Source organism: Coregonus lavaretus (genome assembly GCF_964263955.1).
Source record: "Coregonus lavaretus genome assembly, chromosome: 16".
NCBI lineage: Eukaryota > Metazoa > Chordata > Actinopteri > Salmoniformes > Salmonidae > Coregonus > Coregonus lavaretus.
The window spans coordinates 48,505,275-48,517,774 of NC_140003.1; the positions used below are offsets into that span (position 1 = coordinate 48,505,275).

At 46.6% G+C, this 12,500-nt stretch overlaps 1 protein-coding gene across 1 annotated transcript in view; it reads left to right on the plus strand.

Annotated features, from left to right (window-relative positions):
- LOC311143678 (partitioning defective 3 homolog B-like) overlaps nucleotides 1-12,500 on the plus strand; it is a 120,193-nt gene that overhangs the window by 64,025 nt on the left and 43,668 nt on the right. Inside the window, exon 2 of the mRNA XM_084179550.1 lies at nucleotides 11,331-11,444. Within this exon, the coding sequence (XP_084035676.1) occupies nucleotides 11,331-11,444 (114 nt within the window). The remainder of the gene's footprint in view (nucleotides 1-11,330; nucleotides 11,445-12,500) is intronic.

Below are 12,500 nucleotides of genomic sequence, written 5' to 3' on the forward strand. Positions count from 1 at the left end.
TTGTGTGTGGGTTTGAGTGTGTGAGAGCTGGTTGTGTGGGTGTGGGTGTGTGTGGGAGATGGTTGTGTGTGGGTTTGAGTGTGTGGGAGATGGTTGTGTGTGGGTTTGAGTGTGTGGGAGCTGGTTGTGTGGGTGTGGGTGTGTGTGGGAGCTGGTTGTGTGTGGGTTTGAGTGTGTGGGAGCTGGTTGTGTGGGTGTGGGTGTGTGTGGGAGATGGTTGTGTGTGGGTTTGAGTGTGTGGGAGATGGTTGTGTGTGGGTTTGAGTGTGTGGGAGCTGGTTGTGTGGGTGTGGGTGTGTGTGGAAGCTGGTTGTGTGTGGGTTTGAGTGTGTGGGAGCTGGTTGTGTGGGTGTGTGTGGGAGCTAGTTGTGTGGGTGTGTGTGTGTGTGGGAGCTAGTTGTGTGGGTGTGTGTGGGAGCTGGTTGTGTGTGGGTTTGAGTGTGTGGGAGCTGGTTGTGTGGGTGTGTGTGGGAGCTGGTTGTGTGTGGGTGTGTGTGTGCGGGAGCTGGTTGTGTGTGGGTTTGAGTGTGTGAGAGCTGGTTGTGTGGGTGTGGGTGTGTGTGGGAGATGGTTGTGTGTGGGTTTGAGTGTGTGGGAGATGGTTGTGTGTGGGTTTGAGTGTGTGGGAGCTGGTTGTGTGGGTGTGGGTGTGTGTGGAAGCTGGTTGTGTGTGGGTTTGAGTGTGTGGGAGCTGGTTGTGTGGGTGTGTGTGGGAGCTGGTTGTGTGTGGGTTTGAGTGTGTGGGAGCTGGTTGTGTGGGTGTGTGTGGGAGCTGGTTGTGTGTGGGTTTGAGTGTGTGGGAGCTGGTTGTGGGTGTGGGTGTGTGTGGGAGCTGGTTGTGTGTGGGTTTGAGTGTATGGGAGCTGGTTGTGTGGGTGTGGGTGGATGTGGGAGCTGGTTGTGTGTGGGTTTGAGTGTGTGGGAGCTGGTTGTGTGTGGGTGTGGGAGCTGGTTGTGTGGGTTTGAGTGTGTGGGAGCTGGTTGTGTGTGGGTTTGAGTGTGTGTGGGAGCTGGTTGTGTGTGGGTTTTAGTGTGTGGGTGTGGGTGTGTGTGGGTTTGAGTGTATGGGAGCTGGTTGTGTGGGTGTGGGTGGATGTGGGAGCTGGTTGTGTGTGGGTTTGAGTGTGTGGGAGCTGGTTGTGTGTGGGTGTGGGAGCTGGTTGTGTGGGTTTGAGTGTGTGGGAGCTGGTTGTGTGTGGGTTTGAGTGTGTGTGGGAGCTGGTTGTGTGTGGGTTTTAGTGTGTGGGTGTGGGTGTGTGTGGGTGTGTGTGTGGGAGCTGGTTGTGTGTGTCTGTGTGTGTGTGAGAGAGCTGGTTGTGTGTGGGTGTGTGTGGGTGTGTGGGAGCTGGTTGTGTGTTTGTGTGTGTGTGTGTATGTGTGTGTGTGTGTGTGTGTGTGTGGGAGCTGGTTGTGTGTGGGTGTGTGTGAGCTGGTTGTGTGTGGGTGTGTGTGAGCTGGTTGTGTGTGTGTGTGTGGGAGCTGGTTGTGTGTGGGTTTTAGTGTGTGGGTGTGGGTGTGTGTGGGTGTGTGTGTGGGAGCTGGTTGTGTGTGTCTGTGTGTGTGTGAGAGAGCTGGTTGTGTGTGGGTGTGTGTGGGTGTGTGGGAGCTGGTTGTGTGTTTGTGTGTGTGTGTGTGTATGTGTGTGTGTGTGTGTGTGTGTGTGTGTGTGTGTGGGAGCTGGTTGTGTGTGGGTGTGTGTGTGTGTGTGTGAGCTGGTTGTGTGTGGGTGTGTGTGAGCTGGTTGTGTGTGTGTGTGTGGGAGCTGGTTGTGTGTGGGTGTGTGGTGAAAAGCTATTCTGTGCTATGGCACTGTGCTGCTCTGTAGCGCTCCCTGTAGCGTTACTATGAGATTTAAACCCCACTACAGGCTGAATCCTAACTTTAACCCCACTACAGGCTGAATCCTAACTTTAACCCCACTACAGTCAAAACAAGTTCAAACAATTACATCACAACAAAACACAACAACAGCCTACATCATGAATACACCAATACACCATACAAGACATTATTACAATAGTATTACACATCTACAATATCAAATCTGTAGTATCACTACATTACAGTGTGTGTTGACTTCCAATCCGTGGTCATAAACCATTACTAGTCCTGATGGGCATAAACCTTTACTAGTCCTGCTGGACATAAACCTTTACTAGTCCTGATGGACATAAACCTTTACTAGTCCTGCTGGACATAAACCTTTACTAGTCCTGATGCCACTATGTATTTATACAGTTTGGCCAATGTCTCTTCTGTCTACCTGGATCACTGCTCCCGCAACACTGACAGCTGTGTTGACATGACAACAGGGCCGGAGTTCCGAACCTTCAAATGGTTCATGTGACAAAAGCATTAGTTTTGCTTGTAACTAGTTGCACAAAGTTGAAAGTTGTGACAGGATGCAACCAAGTTGTTCATTAGTTCCAGGGGGAATGTTTCACGAAGCAATCAAGAAGTAACTCAGTTGCAAGCTGTGTCGTCTAATGGCAGCCTAAGAGTACGAGGCACTCCCTTTCTCTAACAACTCAATCACAACCTTTTATACCAACATCCACCCCCCTCATTACCCCCTCAACAGACATCTACCCTGCCCCCACCCCAATGGACATTTATCAAGCTGAATAACCACCACTACTTCCTACCCCACCAGACTTCAAATTGTCATCAGTTGTTACCTTGATGATGTAGAACACATCGCTAGAGAGTGGGCCAGACATTAGAATTAAAACAACGTTTAATAATTGTATTCAAAAGTGCAATTGCAAACCTAAAGTTGCGTCCAAATATGTTGTCTCCCTTGCACTTTTCTTAAATAATGTCCTATTTCTTCTCAAATAAGTTGAAATTGAAAAAACCTTTTGTCTCCACACCTTGTTATTGTATTTTCCACATTGCAGAACCAATTTTATTTTTGTAAACCTAAGTTTTACAACTTGCAAGTTTACTGGCCAAATTGCCAGTAGAAAGGTGTAGAAAGCTCATTAATGCTACAGTAAGCTATTGTCGGGATTTATCTTGGCCAAAGGCTGTGCAACCAAGTACTAGCTCTGTCCAAGCTATTTGTCTTTATTTTCTAAAATTAAAATTGTACATTTATGTCACGCCCTGGCTCTGGGGACTCTAGTATGTTGAGCCAGGGTGTGAGTTTTCATGTGTGTTGGTGTATATCTATGTTGGCCAGGGTGGCTCCCAATCAGAGACGGCTGTAGCTCGTTGTCTCTGATTGGGAGTCATACTTAGGTAGCCGTTAGGCATTCATTCATTGTGGTTTCTTGTTCGTGTTGGTTTGTGTTTGACCATTGACTGTCACGTCATCGTTTTGTTGTTTTGATCGTGTGATCATTAATTAAATAAATATGTTCGCATTCAACGCTGCGCCTTGGTCCTCCTCTGTTCCCGACGAGCGTGACAGAAGAAACCACCAAGACTGGACCAAGCAGCATGTCCAGGAGCCATCGCCAGGGAGATCTCTAGCAGATCTCCTTCGCCTCCTCGACTGGGTCAAGCCGGGTGAGGAAGAGAAGGGCTTGACATGGAGGCAGAAGGGCGAAAGGCTGGCGAGGGACATGGAGACCTGGTCCACGGGTAGGAGAGACGCCCAGACATTTTTTAGGGGGGAGCTAACGCCGTGGACGACGGGCCAGCAGGAGACCGCGGCAGAGCGGCCCAGCGGGTTGGCAGAGGAGGCCGCCAGGTTACGGGGGCCACTGGTCGAAGAGGGGATGGAAGGTGTAGAGGCACGGCGAGAGGTACTGGGGTGTGTTACCAGTCTGGTCCGGCCCATTCCAGATCCCTGCGTAGGACCAGTGGTGTGTGTCCCCAGTACGGTCCGGCCTGTTCCTGCTCCCCGCACCAGGCCAATGGTGCGCTTCGTCAACCCGGCTCGGCCCGTTCCTGCTCCCCGCACCAAGTCAGTGGTGCGCTTCGTCAGCCCGGCTCGGCCCGTTCCTGCTCCCCGCACCAAGTCAGTGGTGCGCTTCGTCAGCCCGGCTCGGCCCGTTCCTGCTCCCCGCACCAAGTCAGTGGTGCGCTTCGTCAGCCCGGCTCGGCCCGTTCCTGCTCCCCGCACCAAGTCAGTGGTGCGCTTCGTCAGCCCGGTTCGGCCCGTTCCTGCTCCCCGCACCAAGTCAGTGGTGCGCTTCGTCAGCCCGGCTCGGCCCGTTCCTGCTCCCGCACCAAGTCAGTGGTGCGCTTCGTCAGCCCGGCTCGGCCCGTTCCTGCTCCCCGCACCAAGTCAGTGGTGCGTTTCGTCAGCCCGGTTCGGCCCGCTCCTGCTCCCCGCACCAAGTCAGGGGTGCGTTTCGTCAGCCCGGCTCGGGCCGTTCCTGCTCCCCACACCAAGCCAGTGGTGTGCGTCGTCAGTCCGGCACAGCCCATGCCTGTTCCACTGGTGCCTGGTTCAGCACGGGTCAGCTGCTTCACGCCGGAGCTAGAGCAATCCGCTCCACCAGTGTGCAGTCCAGCTCCGGTCAGCAGGGCCAGACCGGACCAGGGGTACTTTGGGGGGTTAGAGAGCGAGTGGGGATCATGCCCGGAGCCGGATCCGCCGCCAAGGCGGAGTGCCCACCCGGTCCCTCCCCTGTGGTATTTGGTTGGCGCGGTCGGAGTCCGCGCCTTTAGGGGGGGGTACTGTCACGCCCTGGCTCTGGGGACTCTAGTATGTTGAGCCAGGGTGTGAGTTTTCATGTGTGTTGGTGTATATCTATGTTGGCCAGGGTGGCTCCCAATCAGAGACGGCTGTAGCTCGTTGTCTCTGATTGGGAGTCATACTTAGGTAGCCGTTAGGCATTCATTCATTGTGGTTTCTTGTTCGTGTTGGTTTGTGTTTGACCATTGACTGTCACGTCATCGTTTTGTTGTTTTGATCGTGTGATCATTAATTAAATAAATATGTTCGCATTCAACGCTGCGCCTTGGTCCTCCTCTGTTCCCGACGAGCGTGACAATTTAAGGTTACAAAAATAACATTGGTTCTGCGATGTTGAAAATCCGATAACAAGATGTGGAGACCAAAGTTTTTTTTTCAATTTCAACTTAATTGAGAAGAAATGGGGAATTATTTAAGAAAAGTGCAAGAGTGGCAATATACTTTGCCGCAATTGTATTCATATAGGTGATTGGTTTTGGACAAACAAATACATTTGTTTGCTTTTGCACTTTTGAATACAATCAATGTTCTGTTTTGTATATTATATTATATCAGTAGCAACATTGTCCTCAAAAAAAGCTTAAATTCACTATGTTTTATTGTTTTTAGATTATTAATTAGATTTAATTTGATTTGACAAACTCACAGAAAGGGACCGCCGAGTGCTGAAGCGCCTAGCACGTAAAAATGGTCTGTCCTGGGTTGCAAGACTCACTACAGAGTTCCAAACTGCCTCTGGAAGCAACGTCAGCACAAGAACGGACCGTCAGGAGCTTCATGAAATGGGTTTCCGTGGCTGAGCAGCCGCACACAAGCCTAAGATCACCATGCCCAATGCCAAGCATGGCTGGAGTGGTGTAAAGCTCGCCGCCATTGGACTCTGGAGCAGTGGAAACGCGTTCTCTGGAGTGATGAATCACGCTTCACCATCTGGCAGTCCGACGGACAAATCTGGGTTTGGCGGATGCCAGGAGAACACTACCTGCCCCAATGCATAGTGCCAAATGCTTGGGGCTGTTTTTCATGGTTCGTGCTAGGCCCCTTAGTTCCAGTGAAGAGAAATCTTGTATTTATTTGTTGTTTTTATTTTATTTGAAATTGTACCCCATTTTTCTCCCCAATTTTGTGGTATCCAATTGGTAGTTACAGTCTTGTCCCATCGCTGCAACTCCCGTACGGACTAGGGAGAGGCGAAGGTCGAGAGCTTTTGAAACACAACCCAACCGAGCCGCACTGCTTCTTGACACAATGCCCGCTTAACCCGGAAGCCAGCCGCACCAATGTGTACAGCGTGCACTGCGCCCGGCCCGCCACAGGAGTCGCTAGTGTGCGATGAGACAAGAACATAACCTGGACAACACTGGGCCAATTGTGCGCCGCCCATGGGTCTCCCGGTCGCGGCCGGCTACGACAGAGCCTGGATTCGAACCAGGATCTCTAGTGGCACAGCTAGCGCTGCGATGCAGTGCCTTAGACCACTGCGCCACTCGGGAGGCCCCCCAGTGAAGGGAAATCTTAACTCTACAGCATACAATGACATTCTTGACGATTCTGTGCTTCCAACTTTGTGGCAACAGTTTGGGGAAGGCCCTTTCCTGTTTCAGCATGACAATGCCCCTGTGAACAAAGCGAGGTCCGTACAGAAATGGTTTGTCGAGGTCGGTGTGGAAGAACTTGACTGGCCTGCACAGAGCCCTGACTTCAACCCCATCGAGCACCTTTGAGATGAATTGGAACGCCGACTGCGAGCCAGGCCTAATCGGCCAACATCGGCGCCCGACCTCATTAATGCTTGTGGCTGAATGGAAACAAGTCCCCGCAGCAATGTTCCAACATCTAGTGGAAAGCCTTCCCAGAAGAGTGGAGGCTGTTATAGCAGCAAAGGGGGGACCAACTCCATATTAATGCCCATGATTTTAGAATGAGATGTTCGACGAGCAGGTGTCCACATACTTTTGGTCATGTAGCGTATCTATAAGATGTGCCAAATAAATTCTCTCCAGCTGGGTTTTGGGCTAGCTAAGTGGCTAACGTTAGCTTGCAAATATATTATATTAGCTAAGTGGCTAACGTTAGCTTGCAAATATATTATATTCCAATATTTCTTATTTTTTTCTATTTATTTATTTTCTTTATTGTATTTTTATTTTAAAAAATTATTGCTAGGTATTACTGCACTGTTGGAGCATTCCTCTGCACCTGCGATAACATCTGCAAATATGTGTACCTGACCAATAAACGTTGATTTGATGTGAAAACACAGAATCCTTCTCATTACTATAGTTAATTAGGTCACACGTGTTTTGAGCCGAGTTCGCTGTTGAACAGAGCAGGGCACCTGGCTCACGCCCATGAAGCAGCCCTGTTCCAAATCCAATGCAATCAACTTTCAGTCGGTGCAAAACACACCAACGCGGGCAGATTAGTCGAACCCCCTCATTACTTAGATACAAGTTCTAAGGGAACGTTTGCGCGGTAAAGGGGTTGGTTGTTTGCCTGGCGTGTGATTGGTTTAATTAGCTACATTTAAACATTAATAGCATTATGATTGGTTATGATTTGAATAACAATGTATCAGCCTGTCTTGTTTGAGCAGTAAAGAGAAGAGTGTTGCGGTAAAATATTGTTATGCAAAGAGTTTTTTATTAGATCATTTTTCAGTTGCTGGTCGCACTTTAGAGCCCTGGATAGCAGTATGTGTGTGAAGTGAAATCAGGTCGTATCTATAGTGAAGTGAAATTGGGGCTTATCTGTAGAGAAGTGAAATTGGGGCTTATCTGTAGTGAAGTGAAATTGGGGCTTATCTGTAGTGAAGTGAAATCAGGTCTTATCTGTAGTGAAGTGAAATCAGGTCTTATCTATATTGAAGTGAAATTGGGGCTTATCTGTAGAGAAGTGAAATCGGGGCTTATCTGTAGTGAAGTGAAATTGGGGCTTATCTGTAGTGAAGTGAAATCGGGGCTTATCTGTAGTGAAGTGAAATCGGGGCTTATCTATAGTGAAGTGAAATTGGGGCTTATCTGTAGAGAAGTGAAATCGGGGCTTATCTATAGTGAAGTGAAATTGGGGCTTATCTGTAGAGAAGTGAAATCGGGGCTTATCTGTAGTGAAGTGAAATTGGGGCTTATCTGTAGTGAAGTGAAATCAGGTCTTATCTGTAGTGAAGTGAAATCAGGTCTTATCTATAGTGAAGTGAAATCGGGGCTTATCTGTAGTGAAGTGAAATTGGGGCTTATCTGTAGTGAAGTGAAATCAGGTCTTATCTATAGTGAAGTGAAATTGGGGCTTATCTGTAGAGAAGTGAAATTGGGTCTTATCTGTAGTGAAGTGAAATTGGGGCTTATCTGTAGTGAAGTGAAATTGGGGCTTATCTATAGTGAAGTGAAATTGGGGTTTATCCATAGTGAAGTGAAATCGGGGCTTATCTGTAGTGAAGTGAAATCGGGGCTTATCTGTAGTGAAGTGAAATTGGGGCTTATCTGTAGTGAAGTGAAATTGGGGCTTATCTGTAGTGAAGTGAAATCGGGGCTTATCTGTAGTGAAATGAAATCTGGGCTTATCTATAGTGAAGTGAAATCGGGGCTTATCTATAGTGAAGTGAAATTGGGGCTTATCTGTAGTGAAGTGAAATCGGGGCTTATATGTAGTGAAGTGAAATCTGGGCTTATCTATAGTGAAGTGAAATTGGGGCTTATCTATAGTGAAGTGAAATCGGGGTTTATCTGTAGTGAAATGAAATCTGGGCTTATCTTTAGTGAAGTGAAATTGGGGCTTATCTTTAGTGAAGTGAAATTGGGGCTTATCTGTAGAGAAGTGAAATTGGGGCTTATCTGTAGAGAAGTGAAATCGGGGCTTATCTGTAGTGAAGTGAAATTGGGGCTTATCTGTAGTGAAGTGAAATCAGGTCTTATCTGTAGTGAAGTGAAATCAGGTCTTATCTATAGTGAAGTGAAATCGGGGCTTATCTGTAGTGAAGTGAAATTGGGGCTTATCTGTAATGAAGTGAAATCAGGTCTTATCTATAGTGAAGTGAAATTGGGGCTTATCTGTAGAGAAGTGAAATTGGGTCTTATCTGTAGTGAAGTGAAATTGGGGCTTATCTGTAGTGAAGTGAAATTGGGGCTTATCTATAGTGAAGTGAAATTGGGGTTTATCTATAGTGAAGTGAAATCGGGGCTTATCTGTAGTGAAGTGAAATTGGGGCTTATCTGTAGTGAAGTGAAATTGGGGCTTATCTGTAGTGAAGTGAAATTGGGGCTTATCTGTAGTGAAGTGAAATCGGGGCTTATCTGTAGTGAAATGAAATCTGGGCTTATCTATAGTGAAGTGAAATCGGGGCGTATCTATAGTGAAGTGAAATTGGGGCTTATCTGTAGTGAAGTGAAATCGGGGCTTATATGTAGTGAAGTGAAATCTGGGCTTATCTATAGTGAAGTGAAATTGGGGCTTATCTATAGTGAAGTGAAATCAGGGTTTATCTGTAGTGAAATGAAATCTGGGCTTATCTATAGTGAAGTGAAATTGGGGCTTATCTGTAGTGAAGTGAAATCAGGGCTTATCTGTAGTGAATTGAAATCAGGGCTTATCTGTAGTGAATTGAAATCGGGGCTTATCTGTAGTGAAGTGAAATCAGGGCTTATCTGTAGTGAAGTGAAATCTGGGCTTATCTGTAGTGAAGTGAAATCTGGGCTTATCTGTAGTGAAGTGAAATCAGGGCTTATCTATAGTGAAGTGAAATCGGGGCTTATCTGTAGTGAAGTGAAATCAGGGCTTATCTGTAGTGAAGTGAAATCAGGGCTTATCTGTAGTGAAGTGAAATCGGGGCTTATCTGTAGTGAAGTGAAATCAGGGCTTATCTGTAGTGAAGTGAAATCAGGGCTTATCTGTAGTGAAGTGAAATCTGGGCTTATCTGTAGTGAAGTGAAATCAGGGCTTATCTGTAGTGAAGTGAAATCTGGGCTTATCTGTAGTGAAGTGAAATCAGGGCTTATCTGTAGTGAAGTGAAATCTGGGCTTATCTGTAGTGAAGTGAAATCAGGGCTTATCTGTAGTGAAGTGAAATCGGGGCTTATCTGTAGTGAAGTGAAATCGGGGCTTATCTGTAGTGAAGTGAAATCTGGGCTTATCTGTAGTGAAGTGAAATCGGGGCTTATCTGTAGTGAAGTGAAATCGGGGCTTATCTGTAGTGAAGTGAAATCGGGGCTTATCTGTAGTGAAGTGAAATCTGGGCTTATCTGTAGTGAAGTGAAATCAGGGCTTATCTGTAGTGAAGTGAAATCGGGGCTTATCTGTAGAGAAGTGAAATCAGGGCTTATCTGTAGTGAAGTGAAATCGGGGCTTATCTGTAGTGAAGTGAAATCTGGGCTTATCTGTAGTGAAGTGAAATCAGGGCTTATCTGTAGTGAAGTGAAATCGGGGCTTATCTGTAGTGAAGTGAAATCGGGGCTTATCTGTAGTGAAGTGAAATCTGGGCTTATCTGTAGTGAAGTGAAATCAGGGCTTATCTGTAGTGAAGTGAAATCGGGGCTTATCTGTAGTGAAGTGAAATCGGGGCTTATCTGTAGTGAAGTGAAATCTGGGCTTATCTGTAGTGAAGTGAAATCAGGGCTTATCTGTAGTGAAGTGAAATCAGGGCTTATCTGTAGTGAAGTGAAATCAGGGCTTATCTGTAGTGAAGTGAAATCGGGGTTTATTTATAGTATTGTGTTTGGCTGAATGCCACGGTTGGTAATTCATTTGAAAGTGATACAGTGAACTGAAATACTGAGAGATAGAGTCTGCATTCCAAATAGCACCCTATTCCCTATAAAGTGCACTACTTTTGGCCAGGTGACATAGGGTCAAAAGTAGTGCACTATAAAGAGAAAAGGTTGCCATTTGGGACACCTCTGTGTTACTATTGCTTGGCGGAGTTGCAGGGCTCCTCTCCTCTCTGCTAGACCCCACTAGGACCCCACAGGAATGGCCCCACAGGAATGGCCCTGATGTGTCTGTCTGTGAACACAGAGAGAGAGAGATGGAGAGAGAGAGAAAGAGAGAGTGGATACGAAGAGAGCGAAAAAGAGAGAGAGAGATTGGAGACGGGGTGAGAGAGAGAGAGAGAGAGAGAGAGAGGAGAGAGAGAGAAAGAGAGAGAGAGAGAGATTGGAGACGGGGTGAGAGAGAGAGAGAGAGAGAGAGAGAGAGAGAGAGAGAGAGAGAGAGATTGGAGACGGGGTGAGAGGGGGAGAGAGAAAGAGAGTGGAGAGATAGAGATGGGAGAGGAGACGGGAGAGAGTCCATGAGTCGGTCTGTGAACCGGAAATGATACATGTTAACAGAACATTGCTTCCGACACACACACTGTCACACCTTCAAAGGGTCTGAGGCCCCACATAGAATAGGGATGTGTAGGTTGGTGTGTGTTCATATCCTGTGTTTTGGTTCATTTGTATATTTAGCTTTATCTTTAAAGATATTTAACTGGATATACATTGTTCTTCCTTTTCCCCTCTCTCTCTCTCTCTCTCTCTCTCTATCTCTCTCTCTCTCTCTCTCTCTCTGCCTCGCTCTCTCTCTCTCTCTCTCTCTCTCTCTCTCTCTCTCTCTCTCTCTCTCTGCCTCGCTCTCTCTCTCTGTCTCTCTCTGTATCTCTCTCTGTATCTCTCTCTGTATCTCTCTCTCTCTCTCTCTCTCCTAGATTGTTAAAGAAGAAAGAGCAGGAGAAAGCAGAGGCCAAAGCCACACTACAAAGACAGAAGTCAGAGGTTCTGAGTGAAGAGGAGCTGGAGAGGATGAAGGAGGAGAGAGAGAGGTGAGATGGCTTATACTGTTACCCCTCTGGTCTGTCCATGATCTGCTACCCCTCTGGTCTGTCCATGATCTGTTACCCCTCTGGTCTGTCCATGATCTGTTACCCCTCTGGTCTGTCCATGATCTGTTACCCCTCTGGTCTGTCCATGATCTGTTACCCCTCTGGTCTGTCCATGATCTGTTACCCCTCTGGTCTGTCCATGATCTGTTACCCCTCTGGTCTGTACATGATCTGTTACCCCTCTGGTCTGTCCATGATCTGTTACCCCTCTGGTCTGTACATGATCTGTTACCCCTCATAATCTGGTTCATCTTTCTTTAAGCCGGCTCATGAATGATACTATAGCCACTTCGATTGAATTGAGACATTCCACATGGAAGTTCACTGAGACACTCTTCTCATAGATCGCAGTACTATTGCTCACAGACACTAGACCAAGCAAACCAAAATAAGATGTGCGGTGCATTCGGAAAGTAGTCAGACCCCTTGACTTTTTCCACATTTTGTTACGTTTTCAACCTTATTATAAAATGGATTTTAAAAATAATAATCTTCAGCAATCTACACATAATACCCCACATTGACAAAGTGAAAACAGGTTTTTAAAATGTTTTGCTAATTTATTACCAAAAAAAACCCTGAAATACCTAATTTACTTAAGTTGCGAAATTGGCAGTGTATCAAATACTTGTTCTCCCCACTGTACATATATATATATATATATATATATATATATATATATATATATATATATATATCACCAATTGTGCAAGTTCTCCCACTTAAAAAGATGAGAGAGGCCTGTAATTTTCATCATAGGTATACGTCAACTATGACAGACAAAATGAGAAAAAAAATCCAGAAAATCACATTGTAGGATCTTTAATGAATTTATTTGCAAATTATGGTGGAAAATAAGTATTTGGTCACCTACAAACAAGCAAGATTTCTGGCTCTCACAGACCTGTGACTTCTTCTTTAAGAGGCTCCTCTGTCCTCCACTCGTTACCTGTATTAATGGCACCTGTTTGAACTTGTTATCAGTATAAAAGACAC